The 17,083-nt window shown below is 32.9% G+C and overlaps 1 protein-coding gene across 11 annotated transcripts in view; it reads left to right on the top strand.

The window, feature by feature from the left end:
* Window positions 1-17,083, top strand: part of PIK3C2A (phosphatidylinositol-4-phosphate 3-kinase catalytic subunit type 2 alpha) — a 128,806-nt gene that overhangs the window by 72,194 nt on the left and 39,529 nt on the right. For 8 of the 11 annotated variants that reach the window (XR_012122620.1, XR_012122622.1, XR_012122621.1 and 5 more), the window contains exons 9-19: window positions 3,078-3,221; window positions 4,504-4,552; window positions 4,631-4,841; window positions 6,617-6,739; window positions 7,667-7,834; window positions 10,399-10,510; window positions 10,901-11,046; window positions 12,782-12,970; window positions 13,427-13,520; window positions 14,046-14,140; window positions 14,489-14,669. Coding sequence is in view for 7 of the 11 variants with exons in the window: in XM_073216260.1 (XP_073072361.1) it covers window positions 3,078-3,221; window positions 4,504-4,552; window positions 4,631-4,841; window positions 6,617-6,739; window positions 7,667-7,834; window positions 10,399-10,510; window positions 10,901-11,046; window positions 12,782-12,970; window positions 13,427-13,520; window positions 14,046-14,140; window positions 14,489-14,669 (1,512 nt within the window). In the remaining 4 variants the exon portion in view is untranslated. The remainder of the gene's footprint in view (window positions 1-3,077; window positions 3,222-4,503; window positions 4,553-4,630; window positions 4,842-6,616; window positions 6,740-7,666; window positions 7,835-10,398; window positions 10,511-10,900; window positions 11,047-12,781; window positions 12,971-13,426; window positions 13,521-14,045; window positions 14,141-14,488; window positions 14,670-17,083) is intronic. The other 3 variants (XM_073216257.1, XM_073216261.1, XM_073216259.1) reach the window with 3 other exon arrangements.

Genomic DNA, 17,083 nt, shown 5'->3' with positions numbered 1-17,083 from the left:
TGCTCAAATGTTGTCTTACTAGAGAGCTCTTCACCGACCATCTTAACTAAAATAGTAACTCTTTATCATACTTATTTGCTATATTTTTTTAAAGTTTTATTGAGATATCATTTATACACAATAAAATTTACCCATTGGAAGTGTACAGTTCAGTGATTCTTTTAGTAAATGCATAGTGTTGTATGATCATTACCACAATCTAGTTTCAGAACATATTCATTTCTCCCCAAAAGTTTCCGTGTGCTACTTTGCAGTCATTCCCTATTCCTTTTCCCAGCCCCAGCCCCAAACAACTACTGATCTGTTTTGATAGATTTTCCTTTAATAGATATTTCATGTAAACAGAATCATACCTTATGTAATCTTTTATATCTAATTTCTTTCACGTACCATACTGTTTCTGAGCTCTGTTGTAGTATATATGTTGTAGTATATTTCCATAGTTGTTCCTTTTTTAATTGCTGATGTATACCACATTTTGTTTATCCAGTCACCAAATAACCAGCATTTTGACTATTTACAGTTTTTGGTTATTGTGAATAATGCTGCTACCAACATTCATGTATAAGTCTTTGTAAGAACGTATGTTTTAATTTCTCTTAAGTAGGTTTTAGGGGATGCCAAGAAGAATGCAGGTTTTGATTCCTTTCAGCCTTAGTCTTCAAGATACAAGATACTAATTTATCTTACTAAAAAGAAATTAGGGCGGCTTTCTGAGGGCAGCAGCAGAGCTTGTCATGTCCCCTTTTCTCCCACTTCCTGTTGCAAACAATAAAGGCTGTTCGTATGTTAAAAAAAATGTAGTAAGGGTGGTAGTAGTGGTTTGAGTCAAGGATAAATGGTTTGGCTTTGTGTTCTAAGGGGAGTTGAAAAGGGCTGAGTGAGAAACAGGTAAAAGGAATGTTAAGTGGCATGTGGGTTCCTCCTGACTGTTGAAACTACAGTTGTCAGATTTGCTTGAGAAGTACTCAGTTTCCTGGTAGAGGAAGCAGAGATGAGAACTCTCTGGGCTCAGAGAACAGGTTTGGTTAGAATGAGGGTGTAAGGGCTTGGAAGCAAAGGAGGTTGTGATCAGAGTATGATATTACAGTTAAGATTCTAATAGGTACAGTTTCAGAGTTGAAAATGCTATGAATTTTCCACAGGGATGTTTATATAACTGAGGCTTCTTTTACAATAGGGGTAGAAAGTCAGTTAAATATCCAGAGCAAAATATGGTGTGCAGTGGGGGAAATGACCACATGTCAGTGTCAGTAGATCAGTCAGGGGCCAGGTCTGGAGACAGAAACTATATTAGTTACTTGCACAGGGAAATTTAAAGAATTGTTAATTAGTAAAAGATAGTTAATTACTATAAGGGCTAAAAGAACCTGGAGTTGGCATATTATGGCTGGTATGTTGCCTTTTTTGTAAATAAATCTGGCCTGTTAGCTTTTTTGTAAATGAAAGTTTATTGGAACATATTCATGCTCATTTATTTATGTATTATCTGTATCTGTTTTCATACCCTAACAGCAGTTGAATTGTGACAGAGACTGTATGGCTCACAAAGCCTAAAAAATTTACTATCTGGCCTTAAAAAAAAAAAGAAGTTTGCTCTTACCTGCTCTCAGGGGATGCAGAAGTAACAGGTGCAAAAAAGCAGCCATCAACTCTAGGTTGAGGAACAAGGGATAGTGAAGGAATTCTAAGGACTTAAGATAGAGACTTTCCTTCAACACCAGGCTGAAATTCATACTCATTAAAGAGGGTATGGCTATCATAGGAACACAAAGGTTGCCTATGGCAAAGAAATTTGCCACAGCTATTAGATTGGGAGAGCATGACCTGAGGATACAGCAGGAGTTGGTCTTTGAAGACCACTGGGATCCCATGCTGTAGTGAAAAATGGAGGACTGGAACCCCGATGGAGAAGTGTCTTATGCTGCTATTGCCTTTGAGTGTCCCTAGGTGCCTGCTATTGAAAAATAAACAAACAAACCTAACATTATGCCAGCTAGCAAAGGAGAAATGTTTCTATCATCTCTTCCAGTATCACGAAGTAGACCAAAGAAGGGTGGGTTTGAAACTGATAAACAGTAAATTGAAAACTGGCACATCAAAAAAATGATGGAAAATAGTATAGGAGAATGGTATGAACCTCAAAATTGGAAAGGTTTTTGCATGAACTGTCAGACCCTGAGAACTGCAAGGAAGTTGGGTGTTTGAGAAAATGAAGTGCTTTCATTTGATCATGAAGGTGAGGGAACATTCAGTTTATGGTAGTCAAGCTTCACGGATGGAAAATTCTTAATTTTTTAAGCGATAGTTTAGTACTGAGTTTCAGCCCATTTTAACAGTACTTGGCATATTAGTTTGGAATAAATGTTTGATAAAGTAATTCACTATATAAGAATGTTTCCTAATGAGACATATACTTTAAAACAATGATGGGGTAATGGAGAAGGTTTTTAAAATTATTCTCATCAAGTAAATGATTTTATAATATTTTTGTACATGCATACTTACGAGTCATGGTTAAATCAACTGGTTGACTGGTACAGAGGGATTATTGTCTAGGAAATTTCTTCATCAGACAGAACTGAAAAAATAATGGTTGTGTAGATGCTGGTGTTGCTTAAAAGCTGACTGACTTCTAGTATTGCCCAATATTATTAATGTGTGATCAACCTCTGAAGAACTTGGCTTCTGATGCAAATTTTTGCATGAGGGGGAGAAAGGTTGATGTTTTTATTGTAGAAATTACTCCCCAATGAGAATAAATTAACCCCAAGTTAAAAAAAAATGTTCTAGTAATCTGTTAGTGATTTTTTGCCCTTTTTTCTGATTATAATATGAAATTAGTTTCCATTTACATATGAATAATTGTATCAGACAAAGTGAAAATTAACTAGGCCTGCTTTTTTCTATTCAAAGTAAACCGTTTAATTGAAAAGCTATATTGTTTCTTTTTTTAATCACAAAAGACTAAAGGATATCTGTCCTTAGGCACATCTAAAATGTCTGGTGTCTCTGAAATTGATCCTTTAAATTCACACAAATTCACAAAATGTTTATTTTACTTTTTGTTTTTAAAGAACCAGCACCGAGCAGTAGATCAAGTAATTAAAGCTGTAAGAAAAATCTGCAGTGCTTTAGATGGTGTAGAGACTCTTGCCATTACAGAATCAGTAAAAAAGCTAAAGAGAGCAGTTAATCTTCCAAGGAGTAAAAGTGCTGATGTGAGTATATTTTAGTGATTAGTATTTTCTTACATGAAAATATATACTTAAGTGAGCATCTGTCATTTAAACTGGGAGATTTTTACTTCTGCCAGACAAAATGTTACCATTTTAACTTTGGCTTTTACTTTTGAATTGAATTGATTTCATACTTGGTAGGGTGGGGGATTCCTAAGAGGAGATGGTTTGTCTTGGAAGAGCTTTGTGCATGTTGACATTGAATAGGAAGACACCAAATTATGAAGCTTTTGTGTGTAGACAAGGAACCCTGGCATTAATGAGTTGGTTGGGGTTTTTAAGGTAGATACTGAGCTTGAAGGGTCTGAATGGTCTGCTGTTTCTCCCTTTGTATGGAAATGTCCATGATTGTTATTGGGAGAAATTCTATTTGGACTCTATCTTCTCCCTGTTAAAAAGATCCAGAACCTTTGGTAGTAGTTTATTATCTCAGAAACAACCAGGTTCGAAGTTCTCTCTTGGTATCATACTGTTGCTTTTTAGTAAAAGTTCTACCCTTCGTATTTCCTTGGGAATTTGAGTAGCTTCATTCATAGCTCTGAAAGGATGAGGGAAGGTGGATCATAAGACATGATAAATTTAAAGGAAAGAAAAGTTATATTGATGATATGCCTCTTAACAGATAGCTAGAACATAGTGCAATCCATTTATTCTCACAGAAAGCCTATCCATATAGTATACAGAAATTTGGATCTTTTTTTCTTTCTTATTATGTGCTTGTTTTTAGAAATTAAAAAGTATATGTGAAATTATATATTATCAACTACCCTGGTACTAGTCTGAGGCTTCAATTCATTCATTCGATGGATAAAGTAACAGAGAGGACAATTCAATTTAAATAATTGCAAGAGCTTTTTTGAGGCACTAAATGGTAATATGTAGAGTTCCAGTTAAAGATGTTTGTATTGTGCTAATAGTGTAGTACCTAATAGAAGATAAAATACTGTATTAAAATGTATATCGCTTTTGGTTTCAAATCTTACTAAGTTGGTTTAATGAGACAGATTTTGTTGAGTTTCTATATTTTGCAATAATTTTCAGTTACTCTTAAGATGTTAGTACTAAAAATCATCTGTTTATTTGTTTTTGAATTTTTACTTTCTTTTGCACTTTTTTAATTATTTTAATTCTGCAGACACTTGTGGGAGGCTTCCCCTGAGAAAAGGTTTCTTTGACATAACATTTAATTAAGTGTGTTAAAATTAAAGGTAAGCATATTCCATTACATTATGTGCAGTTTTCTGACCAATTTGTATGTATGCAGATAACTTCACTATCTGGAGGAGGAGACACTAGCAAAGGTTCGGCTATGGGTATGTCTTTAAGTTCTTAAATTTTTGTAAAATTGTCACTTTTTCAGAGAATTACATTAACAGTTTCTTTAAACGTAGGCTCCCTGAATTCTGGAAACCCTGTTCAAGTAAGCCTGGACCAATTAACTGCAGCAGTTTATGATCTTCTGAGACTACATGCAAATTCTGGTAAGAGTTCTACAGACTGTGGCCAAGGTAAGAAGAACATCAAGGAAGCATGGACCACAACAGAACAGCTCCAATTTACAATTTTTGCAGCACATGGAATTTCTAGTAGCTGGGTATCAAAGTAAGTAACTGTTTAAAAGAAAATATGTACTTTACCTACAGCTACTCTAATCTTGTTGAAATGTCAGCATCCACTGTCATCTTGGTATTTAAATGGGTGGTACAGGAATCCTCAGATACCATTGTGGTTTTCATAAAAACTAGATGTTTGAAGTTGTTCCAGTAAAAAAAAATCACTCCTACTACATATGAAAAAAAAAGGCAGAAAAATATATGTTTAAGCTTAATAAGAGCAAATGCTAATTAATCGGTCAGTCTAATTTATGACTGCTGTTCCTGCCTTTCTTTAGAACCAGGGTAATTTGAAACAGTGTAATGGGATTAGACTTCAGCATGTGTTTATTTTTCCTTTTAAGTAGTTTACAGTTTACTGATTGTTAGGCTTTGAAGTCTGTAAGAACATACTTCTTCTATTGAACTTTTAGTATAGTTTTATCCCTTTTAATTTTTTTGTAATGTCATCAAGTTGACTTCAGTGTATTTGGAAACTTCAGCATATTTGGAAATGACTATATAAACTGAAAAGTCTGAATCAAATATTTTTAATGAAATAGCTTCGTAATAGATAAGGTAAAACCTAGTGAAGAGATATGAAATACAAATTCTGCCTAAATTGAGTTTTAGATTAAACAAATAAATAAAATAATTAAAAAATGTATAACTACCTGAAAGTGGCATATTCATTCAGTAAATATTTACTGAGAACCATTTGTGAGCAGTGTCCTTACTAATAGGGATTAAGAAGTAAATAAGGCAGCAGAAAAAAATCAGTTCCTCCTGGAACTGGCATTAAAATGAGCACTACTACTGCTTTCTGAAGGTCTTTCATTCTTTTAGGTAGTTACAGGTAGTTACAGATATAATACCCTCCACATCCTCCATGCACGTGCATATATACACACCAGTAACTTCAGGGACACTAGTGAGAACAGATACTCAGTGGAACAATATAGAAAACTGCAGTGATAATTAAGATGGAGAGAAAGTTTGTTAAATCCTGAAGTAAGGAGGGAAAAATAGAATGAGGTGGAGAGAGCAATCTAATAACTAGTGGTGTTTTGTGAACCAATGAGATTAGATTTGAAATATATTTAGAATGATTAATAAATTGTATATAAGAACAAAATGGTAACATATAAGTGTAACAGTAAGTTAATATAATATAGTTCTTTTGAATCTAAGATTCCTGTCCTACCAGATTGCCTGCTTGTATCTAACCAGCTTTGTGCTTATGGCAATATGGGGCCCAATCATTGCTGTCTAATGAGAGAATAGAACAGTATCTGTCCCCATTAATTGAAGCCTCCTAATGGATTAGAAAGGCTGGTTCAGTGCAAGTCAGACACATGTACCATTAATATGCTTAACTCACTGTACTTCAGTGGCTTAGCAAAGGAAAATGGCAACTAGGCAAGATAGTGCCTATACTATTTTCTTCCTAGAATTTATCTAGAAATGAATAATTGTTCAGTGTCATTTGACTAAAATCTAAAGGTAGTAACTAAGCACAAAATTGGGATAAATTTTCCAGCTGGTATCATGATGACCTCTTTAGGCTGGCACTTAGGGTCCCCTTCTGTGCTCCCTTTGCTATACCTCTTATCTACTTTTATAGAATTTGCAATGGTTAATTCAGATATTTTTCCAGAAATTCAAATGAATGGCAACCAAATTATTTCAAATGATAGTCACTTTTAGGGAAGAATAGCTAATGATAAGTATTTGTATTAGTTAATTTGTGTTATCAAGTAAAAATCAAACTCTTTCTTTTCTCAGTTATGAAAAATATTACTTGATATGTTCCCTGTCTCACAATGGAAAGGATCTTTTTAAACCTATTCAATCAAAGAAGGTTGGCACTTACAAGAATTTCTTCTATCTTATTAAATGGGATGAACTGTAAGTGAAATTTTTGGCTTTTCTTTCAGTATGCTCTCTCTTTTTTTGGATATGCATCCTAGCTTTCATTTTTATCATAATTACCATTAAAGTTCATTAAATTCTTAAATCTTAAGGTATCTTTTAGATCAGATTCTATAAAACAAGCTGCAATTCTCATTTAAAAATCTGAAATACTTTTTTAAATCTACATATTGTTAAATTTCAGAAACATCATTAATTCTTCCTAGACTTGTCGTTAAAAATATAAATTTACATATAATTCTAGAAAGGTGGTGTTTTATAATATTGCTTAGTACTTATTCTGTGATGGTGTGTGTGTGTGTGTGTGTGTGTGTGTATATATGTATATATATATATGATGCTTGCTTCTGGATTAAGAAATTTTTTAAAAACTTAAATCCATATATAAAATGGTATTTTTCACTGTTAGTATTTTTAAAATATTCTTTTTTAAACTAAGGGGATGCCTTCATTATTTATTCAGGTAATTGCAGTACTTTTTACTTATTTTTTATTTATTAAATTGTTTTCGATTTTTCTCTTTTTTAGTATAGAAATAACACATCTGTGAAAACAAATAATACAAAAATCAATGTAGGGTAAAAAAGTGTCACTTTATTTTCACTTACCACCTCATGGCTCCTCAGAGTGACCACAGGTGTCCTTATGTATCCTTTCAGACTTAAAATTGACATTGCAAGTCTTGGCAATAAAAGATTTTTGAAGAAAAATGCTATATATTTGCAATTTATTTAAGATTTCTATAATACATTTAGCCAAGCTTGTGACTTAAGTAAATGTTATAAGGATTAAAGATTATTTGATAAGCCAAATAAAATATCTAAAATTGTCAGTCTCATTAAAAGGTTAAACTTCATGTTAGATCTAATTTGTTTTTGTATTAATACCTTTTTCCTTCCCTAGAATCATTTTTCCCATCCAGATATCACAGTTGCCTTTAGAATCACTTCTTCACCTTACTCTTTTTGGAATTTTAAATCAAAGCAGTGGAAGTTCCCCTGATTCTAATAAGCAGAGAAAGGGTCCAGAAGCTTTGGGCAAAGTTTCTTTACCTCTTTTTGACTTTAAACGGTAAGTGTTTCTGGGTTGTGATGGTGAGTTCCTGTGGAAATACTGCAGCATCAGAATTGCCTAGAGAACAGGGTGGGTAACAATGACATAAGTGAGATAATGAGCTGCCTCAGTTTTTCCAATGTGATAAAAGGAGGTCATTTCAGAGACACCCATTAGAGGAAACCAGATTTTCTCTGCTCTTGTTTGAACATACTTATATGCGTATTCAAGCAATTGTTTGCCATTCACTGTTCCAGGGAAAAAGCAGCAGCCAGTTCACTCATTAGCTGTCATTTGTGCAAAACACTCTGTCATTGCCATAATACTCCTGGCATAGGTTCCCTTGATATTAATAAAAGAGCTCCATTTTTTGTCTTCTCATTCATTTCCCATCTTTCTCCAGTTTCGGAGATTCTACAGTTGCACATTATTCCCTTCTCTTCATCTGATTGATTGATCTACTCTTAGTGCTGTGGGCTCCTGGTGCTTTAATCTCCAAAGGTCCCACTTGTGTGCAGATCTAATTGATCCTTAGAGGTAAGGGAATTCCTTTTGAGCTTTGAGCCTGCTAATAGCAATTGGAATAGTATAATCTGTCTGGCTTTCCAGTTGACTATTTTGATTTGTTTTAAGTAATAATATATTCCATGAGACCATGAAGAGTCTTCCTAATGCATTGTAGGAGGTCGGTAGCATCCTTGGCTTCTGCCCACTAGATACCCATAGTACCCCTTAGCCACCAACCAAAAATGTCTTCAAACATTGCCAGATGTCCACTGCAGGCAAAATCTCTCTTGGTAGAGAAACATGGATTTAAGCAGTGATCATCAATTCCTGTTTAAAGCCATTAAGTGATTAACTTTTCCAGAACTTTATAATGGGTGTTTTAAACTGATGGCACACTGCAGACAAACTAATTATGTTAACATCAGAGAGATATAAACCAAATAAAGTGTGCCTATTTGTTTGATGCAATAGGAAGTTGTATACAGTGCCACCTATAAAGTTTGAAGTATTTTTGCCAGATAAGTAAATTTGAGTCAGATTAAGCCTCTGAATCTAACTACTACTTTACAGAAAATACAGCGGATAAAGAGACATGCTAAATGACACTAGATGAATGCAGTCAGTAAAGATCTAGGCTACAGAAAATTCTCAAAACAAAAGGCTTGGTTTCTGCAGCAAATGGTAGGGGATAAAAAAGAGGAAGAGATTAAAACAAGAGTCGACAAACTTCTGTAAAGGGGACTGGGTAGAAGTAGTTTAGGTTTTGCAAGTCTTACAGTCTCTGTCACAAAGGCAAAAGCAGAAATAGATACATAAATGAGTGTGGCTTTGTTCTAATAAAAGTTTATTTACAAAATCAGGCGACAGGCTGCAGTTCATCAGCCCTTGAATTAAAAAGTAGTAAAGAGATATATCAACCACATGCAAGTGTTGGACCATGCTTGGATCCTAATTTGAGCGAACTGACTGTTAAAAAAAATATGAGACAATTAAGGAAATTGAATACTGCCTAGATAGCTGATGACTTTAAGTAACTGTTAAGTATTGTTAATTACATTAGGAATGGTAATGGTATTGTACTTCCTTTAAAATAATGAATATCATTTAGAGATATATAGAAGTATTTATGAATGAAATAATATGATCGATTTACCTTAAAATAATTAATTAACGGTTAGCGTATAAATGGTGATGTATGTCAAAGATTTAGAGCTTTAACTTGCAAGAGAACATTAAGACTGGAGTCTAGTTTTGGAAAGAATATTTGCTGTTTGAATAAACTGAACAAAGTTTGATGAAGTTTATAGTTTCCTGCTTTTATGTATCTCATTATTATTCAGAAATTTCTTCTGCATGAAGATACATTAGCATCCTTATTGATAAGTATTTATAAGTAGTCCATAAATTGGTAGTCTACAGCAGGGGTCAGCATACTCCAGCCCACTGCCTGATTTTTATAAATACGGTTTTATTAGAACACAGCACACATTTATGTATTGCTGTACTGACAGCAGTTTTTGCACTACAACAGCAGAGTTGAGTCTCTGACAGAAATTGTACAGCCCAGAAAGCCCCAAATATTTGATATCTGGCTCTTTATAGAAAAAAGGTCTAAAGCACAGATATAACTTCTCATCTCAAATGATTAATGCTTTGTTACAAAGAAGATACAGGTTTTCTTGGCATATGAAGCAGTTCTGTAATCCAAACTACCACCTTGAGATGTAGTCATTTGGTAGGTGATCTTCAAAGACTATCCTTCACCTTCCTGTTATAAAAGTCATTTTTGAGACAGGTGACTGAGTCTTTTATGTTCTATCTTCAACCTCATTCCTTCCAAGATTAAGTTCATTTTCTCTCGCTTTGTCCCAACCCCATACTTCAATACATTTATCTAAAGTATTAGTACACTAGAGGGAGTGACACCTGATATGTTCTTAAAGACATTTTTTTATGTAGAAGATACTTATAAGCGTTTAAATACTAACATTACCAATCCATTACCATGTGTTGTGAGTTTTAAATTAATTTTTGAAAATGAAAACACTAGTACTCTTCTGTTTACATTTGTGAAGGTTTTTAACATGTGGAACTAAGCTTCTGTATCTTTGGACTTCATCACATGCAAATCCTATTCCTGGAACAGTCCCCAAAAAAGGATGTGTGATGGAAAGAATAGTGTTACAGGTAATGGCACTTCCTGACATTTGGGGAGGCTTAAATTTAAATATCTTCATAAGACATCATGTGTACCATGATTTGGTTGTTACTAAAAAAACCTAATCTTGTTTCAGTCATAGGGTCTACCTTCAATTTATATGTCAATAAACAATTACTACTTCTGAGAAACAGTAAAAAATGTACATATTCCAATCCAAGCAGTATATGTGTTATTGACAATTAACCAACAGTGGCAATCACTTTCAACAAAAGGACAAGAAGCATTAATTTAATGTTCAGTCTGAAAGTCACCCTGTTGGCTAATAAAAAGTTAATTTCCTCAAAGATGAGAAGTTAATGTAGCAAATATGTGGACTATTCACTTGTAATTTGATCAACTTCTGTTAAATTTTTAAGGTTGATTTTCCTTCTCCTACATTTGATATCATTTATACTTCTCCTCAAGTTGACAGAAGCATTATTCAGCAACACAACTTAGAAACATTGGAAAATGGTACAAAAGGGAAACTTCTTGATATTCTTCACAGAGACTCATCACTTGGGTATGCTCCTTTGATTCTGTTTTGCCTGGGTATCCCTAATAATGTAAAGCTTAAGTTAATGGTTTATTAAATGTCCTGATTTAGTTCATGATTTAGTAATGTTCTTGGTCTAGAAAGTTTGCTGTTCCTCTTTTAATTATATAAAAGACTATATGACTACATAAAACTTTAGAAATTCATATAAGTCAAACTTCTTGAATTTCTTTCATGGAAGTATCGTTGATATACACCTCTTACATTGGTTTCATATGTATAACACAGTGGTTCAGCAGTTACCCATATTATCAAATCCTCACCCCCACTAGTGCAGTTACTATCTGTCAACATAGAAGGATGTTACAGAATCAGTGACAAGTCAGACTTTGTACATGGTCAAAAGGCAAACAATAGATTGGGAACTATATTTACAGTAAACCTTAATACATAAAGAACTTTTTCATATCAATAGAAAAACCAGCAACTCAGTAGTAGACAAAAGATATGAATAGGTAATTCTTTGGAAAAGAGATACTGTGCCTTTTAAATATCTGAAAAGATACTCAACCTCTCAGTAATCAGGGAAATGTAAATTGATACAAGGTGCCATTTCATGCACATCAGATTGTTGGAAATTAAAATGTCTCATATAAAATGTTGAAGATACAGAAAAATGGGATTTATACTGTTGGCAGAACTTTAAAAAACTTTTGGAGAGCAATTTGGCAAATACTATAAAGGTCGTAATATACCTAGCCTGTGATCTAATGATTTCACTTCCAGTTACTTACATAACTTGGAGAAAACCCTTTCTAATTTGCTTATAGAGACAAGAATATTCATTGCAGTATTTATGTGGATTACTGTAAAACTTACAGGGAATCCCCATCAATAAGGGTTAAATTATGTTATACTTTGCTAACAGAATACTATATAACTATGAAAAATAAAGTTATGACTATGTACTGATATGTAAGATATGTTACATGAAGAAAGCAAGAAGAAGAGTGTATATAGTGTGTTATCATAACATAAAGGAAGAAAAAAGTCTGCCTGTGTATATGCTTCTGTACAAATAGACTATCTCTGGAAGAACGGACAAGTTTTAGGCAGTTGCCACTGGGAAGGGAATTGGAAGGAGATTTCACTGTGTACCTTTTTGCAGTATTTGAGGTTTTTTTCAGTACTCTGCATGAGATGAACACATTTCAGTGCAAAAGTGGATGGGTACTAAAATAGTAAAATATTTCATTCACATAAACATTTGTCATTAAGGCTAAATTAGAATCTTCAAAATAACTCCTTTTTATTTTAAATATTCCTCATGTGAACTGTATAATCATCCTCTAAAATTTTGTTATGACATTTGTTTTTTCTATGACATTGGATTATACTTGTATAAACATGAAGTTCTTGCTGTCATTTAAAGTGGATTCTCTACTTGTTTCTAATTTCTAGTGCCTGGCATCTGGTTAGAGCATAATAAATTTTTATTGAACTAAATAATCCTTCATTTATGTAAGTAACTTAGACTCTCTCATTGAGGCAGAATGATTTCTTTCTATTCCCCAAATTAGGGTAAATTTGTAGTGTTTGCTCTTTTTCTATTTTTCTATTCCAAATTAGTATTAATGATTCTACCAAAAAGTGACTGTCCTTGTCTTTTTTTTTGTATTTCTTCTTTGTATTTTTAATCATTGAGATTTGAACTGTCATTATGATATCACTGAGAAGTAATCTAATTCTGTTATGTATGCAGACTTTCTAAAGAAGATAAAGCCTTTTTGTGGGAGAAACGTTATTATTGCCTCAAACACCCAAATTGTCTACCTAAAGTACTAGTAAGTGCCCCAAACTGGAAATGGGTTAATCTTGCTAAAACTTACTCATTGCTTCGGCAGTGGCCTCCCTTGCATCCACTGACTGCGTTGGAGCTTCTTGATTCAAAGTAAGTCGACTGTGACTGAATTTATTTGCTTTGTTTTATTGTTGTCAGTTTTTCCAGTAAGGTATTATATTACAGAGGACTGGACTACTTTCCTTTGTTTTAACATGAAAGCAATTCAATACAATATAAATGTGTATGTATTTCTAGAAACATCTTTTGCATTGAGGTTATTATAAAGGAATCACAAATTATTTAGAACAAGACTAATGAGAATTAGGTTGTGAATTTGGACTAATTATATTTTTATGATGTGGGCCAAAATTAATTTTTGTTAGTTGAAGATTTCTAAACAGTCCCAAAATTGATTGGGACACAAAAATGAAGAAACACATTGCTTCTGAGTAAAGAGGTATTGAGTATTCTTTGTCAAGAATAGATTGAGATTATGGTTTCAGGATATATCCTTTAATTAGAAAGAAATCACCTTCAAACCTTGATTTTGCGTTACTCTTCTAGGTTTGCCGATCAGGAAGTTAGGTCTCTAGCTGTGACCTGGATTGAAGCTATTAGTGATGATGAACTAACAGACCTTCTTCCACAGTTTGTGCAGGTGAGTTTTTTAGTAGGTTACCTAACACTCTTGCTCTCCCAGTAGGGAACTTGCTAAGGGATACCCCTTCTGTTTTGATAAAAAGTACTTTCCTAGTGTGGGAATGTTGAGGTACGTTGCATTTGGATTTAGTGTGAATTTTTTTTCCACTATTGTCAGCCAGCCCGCTTTAATATTATATATGAATATATATTCAATAAAATATAAAATAATATTCAATAAAAATATTCTAAAATTTTTAAATTTTCAGGCTTTTTAGATTCTTAGAACAAATCAGACTTGAGCTTTTCTTTGATTTTTCTATACTGGCCATTTAAAAATAGCTAATGAATGTTAGAACCAGATTTATATTTTTCTGCTTGATTTCATTTATTTAACCTAAGTTAATTTATTGAATTTTTATCAGTATCATCTTTCATCAGCAAGAGTGATGTTTGCTTTATATCGTTTCTCTTTTGATAATTTTATCTTAACAATGTAATATGGCTTTACCCACTAGTAATTCTTATTTTCCTTTACATGTAGGCTTTAAAATACGAAATTTACTTGAACAGTTCATTAGTGTGCTTCCTTCTGTCAAGGGCATTGGGAAATATACAGATAGCACACAATTTATATTGGTAAGATTTAGATTTTCCTAAGTACTTTATTTCCATTGCTAGTATTTGTAGAGGTGACATACTCTGAAAGTTTAAATGGTTGCCCAGACTATTTACTGTGGATACCAGATGTTTTATTGAAGGCATTATTATACAGAAGCTAAATTTATAGATTCTTAGAAATAACAAAACCCTCTATTGCAAAGATATTTGGCATGTTAGAGCTCTATAATAATTAATACGTTTTTACTTGCTTATATAGCTTTAAATAAAGTTCCTGGGTTCCAAAAATTGAAGCTGTTGTATTGAATTTTGGGAGATGTTCTCCAGTTCTTAGAAGTGGCTGACATAAATATTTTGCTGTATTAGGCTCCTCAAGGATGCCCTATATGACACACAGTTTGGTACCCGATATGAACATGTTTTGGGAGCTCTCCTCTCAGTGGGAGGAAAAGGACTCAGAGAAGAACTTTTAAAACAAACAAAACTTGTACAGCTTTTAGGAGGAGTAGCAGAAAAAGTAAAGCAGGCTAGTGGATCAGCCAGACAGGTATGTACCCATAGAGAGAATATAAATTTTGGTGGCGAAGTATCTTTGTAGTGCTGACAAGTTAAATTGTTATTCTTTATCAGTAGACATCTGGTAGAATTCTAACTATGCCTATGGTGTTTTGGGCAGATGAATTCAAAGATTGTTTAAAATTTTTCAGGAAGGATTTCACAACCTAACTCATAAAATCAGTGCTTTTTAATTCACATGCTTATTAACTTCTTATCAAAATTGGTCTCTTACACTTCCTTTCCATTATTCTGCTTAACTTTTTGTAATTTGGAAAACTAATAAAGTATGAGTTAATGCTAATATTTTAAAAATCCAAATAATGAAGGAGTTTATAGAATAAAAGACTTTTCTACTTTCATTATCTCCCTGTAGTTATCTATTGTTAGTAGTTTGCTGTATGTCCTTTGTGGTCCTTTTATAAAATCTTAACACATATATACACTTAAGAATATATAAAAATTTTTAAAGTTTAAAAAAAAGTTTTATAGAAAAATATATACATAGATGTATATACATATATATGTAAAAACATTTGTTGAAGTAAAATTCAGATAACATAAAACTAACCATTTTAACTCTTTTAAAGTGTACAATTCATTGACTTATAGTACATTCATAATGTTGTGCAACTACCACTACTATCTACTTCCAAAACACTTTCATCACATCAAGAAGAAAGCTTGTACCCATGAAACCACTTTCCCCACTCCTCCCACACCTGGATAAACACTAATCTGCTTTCTATCTCTATTGATTTACTATTCTGGACATTTCAAGTAAATAGAATCATACAATGTGTGGTGGCCATTTGTGTCTTGTTTCTTTCACTTATCCTAATGTTTTCAAGGTTCATCCATATTCAACCATGTGTAGGTGCTACATTCCTGTTTATGGCTGAATAATGTTCTATTACATACATAATACCATGTTTTGTTGATCTATTCATCAGTTGATTCTATACAAATAGTTGAAACATTTGGCTTGTTTCTACTATTTGGCTACTATGAATATTCATGTATAAATTTTTGTTTAAACACCTGTTTTCACTTTACCTTGGAATGGAAATATGGTGTTATATAAGCAGTTCTGTGTTAACTTTTTTGAGAAACCACTGAGCTGCTTTCCAAAGCAGCTGCACCTGTTTATATTCCTACCAGCAATGTATGAGGGTTCCAGTTTCTCCACATATTCACCAACCTTTGTTATTTTTTGATTTGTTGAAAATTATAGTCATACTAGTGGGTGTGAATTAGAATCTCATTGTGGTTTTTGATTTGCATTTCCCTAATGACTAGTGATTTTGAGTACATTTTCAAGTGCTTTTGTCCATTTATCTTCTTTGGAGAACTTTCGTTCTATGTCCTTTTTTAATTGGTTTGTCTTTCTGTTGTTGAATATTGTTAAGTTCTTCATGTATTCTGGTTACTAGAGCCTTATCGGAGACACTCTGCAAATATGTTTTCCCATTCTGTGGATTATCTTATCTTTTTATTTCCTTGGTAGTGCTGTTTGATGCATGGAAGTTGATAATTATATGAAATCCAGTTGAGTTTTTTCTTTTGTTGCTTGTGCTTTTGATATCAAATCTAAGGATTTGTTGTCAAATCCAAGGTCATGAAAATGTATACTGTGTTTTCTTTTAGAAGTTTTGCATTTTTGCTTTTATACTTAAGTCTTTTATCCATTTTGAGGTTGTTTTTTTTTTTAATGATATGAGATAAGGGTTCAACTTCACTCTTTTACATGTGGTTATCCAGTTGTCACAGTACCATTTGTTGAAGAGGCTATTCTTTCCCATTAAATAATTTTAGCATTCTTGTTGAAAATCAGTTCATCATAGATATATTTATTTATTTCTGGACTCTCCATTCTGTTCCATTGATCTATATGTCTTTCCTATGCCATTCTGTTTTCATTACTATAGCTTCATAGTAAATTTTGAAATCAGGAAGTCCTCTAACTTTGTTCTTTTTCAAGATTGTTCTGGCTATTCAGAAGTCCCTTGCAATATATGAATTTTAGGATCAACTTGTCCATTTCTGCAAAAAGGCAGTTGGGAATTTTGGTAAGGATTGTGTTGAATCTATAGATCACTTTGGAAATTTTTACTGTCTTCATAATATTAAATCTTGCTGTTCATGAACATGGGATATCTCTCCATTTATATAGATGTGTAAGTTCTTTTGGCACTTCTTTTTCCTTAAATTATCTTTTTTTTACTTCATCTTAGAGAATTCATGTTAGTACAGTCATACTTAATGTTTCTTAATGGATTTGTAATAGTACAAGGTATTATAGCATAAATTAATGAGCCATTACTTTTATGTAGGTTGTTGACATATTTTTCTTTTCCCAAACAATCTTGCAATGAACTTTATAAGCTTTTGTCCATTTGATAATAT

Source organism: Manis javanica, chromosome 11 (assembly GCF_040802235.1).
Source record: "Manis javanica isolate MJ-LG chromosome 11, MJ_LKY, whole genome shotgun sequence".
Taxonomy (NCBI): domain Eukaryota; kingdom Metazoa; phylum Chordata; class Mammalia; order Pholidota; family Manidae; genus Manis; species Manis javanica.
The sequence above is the reverse complement of the archived record's forward strand: the minus strand, read 5'-3'. Positions and strand labels throughout refer to the sequence as shown.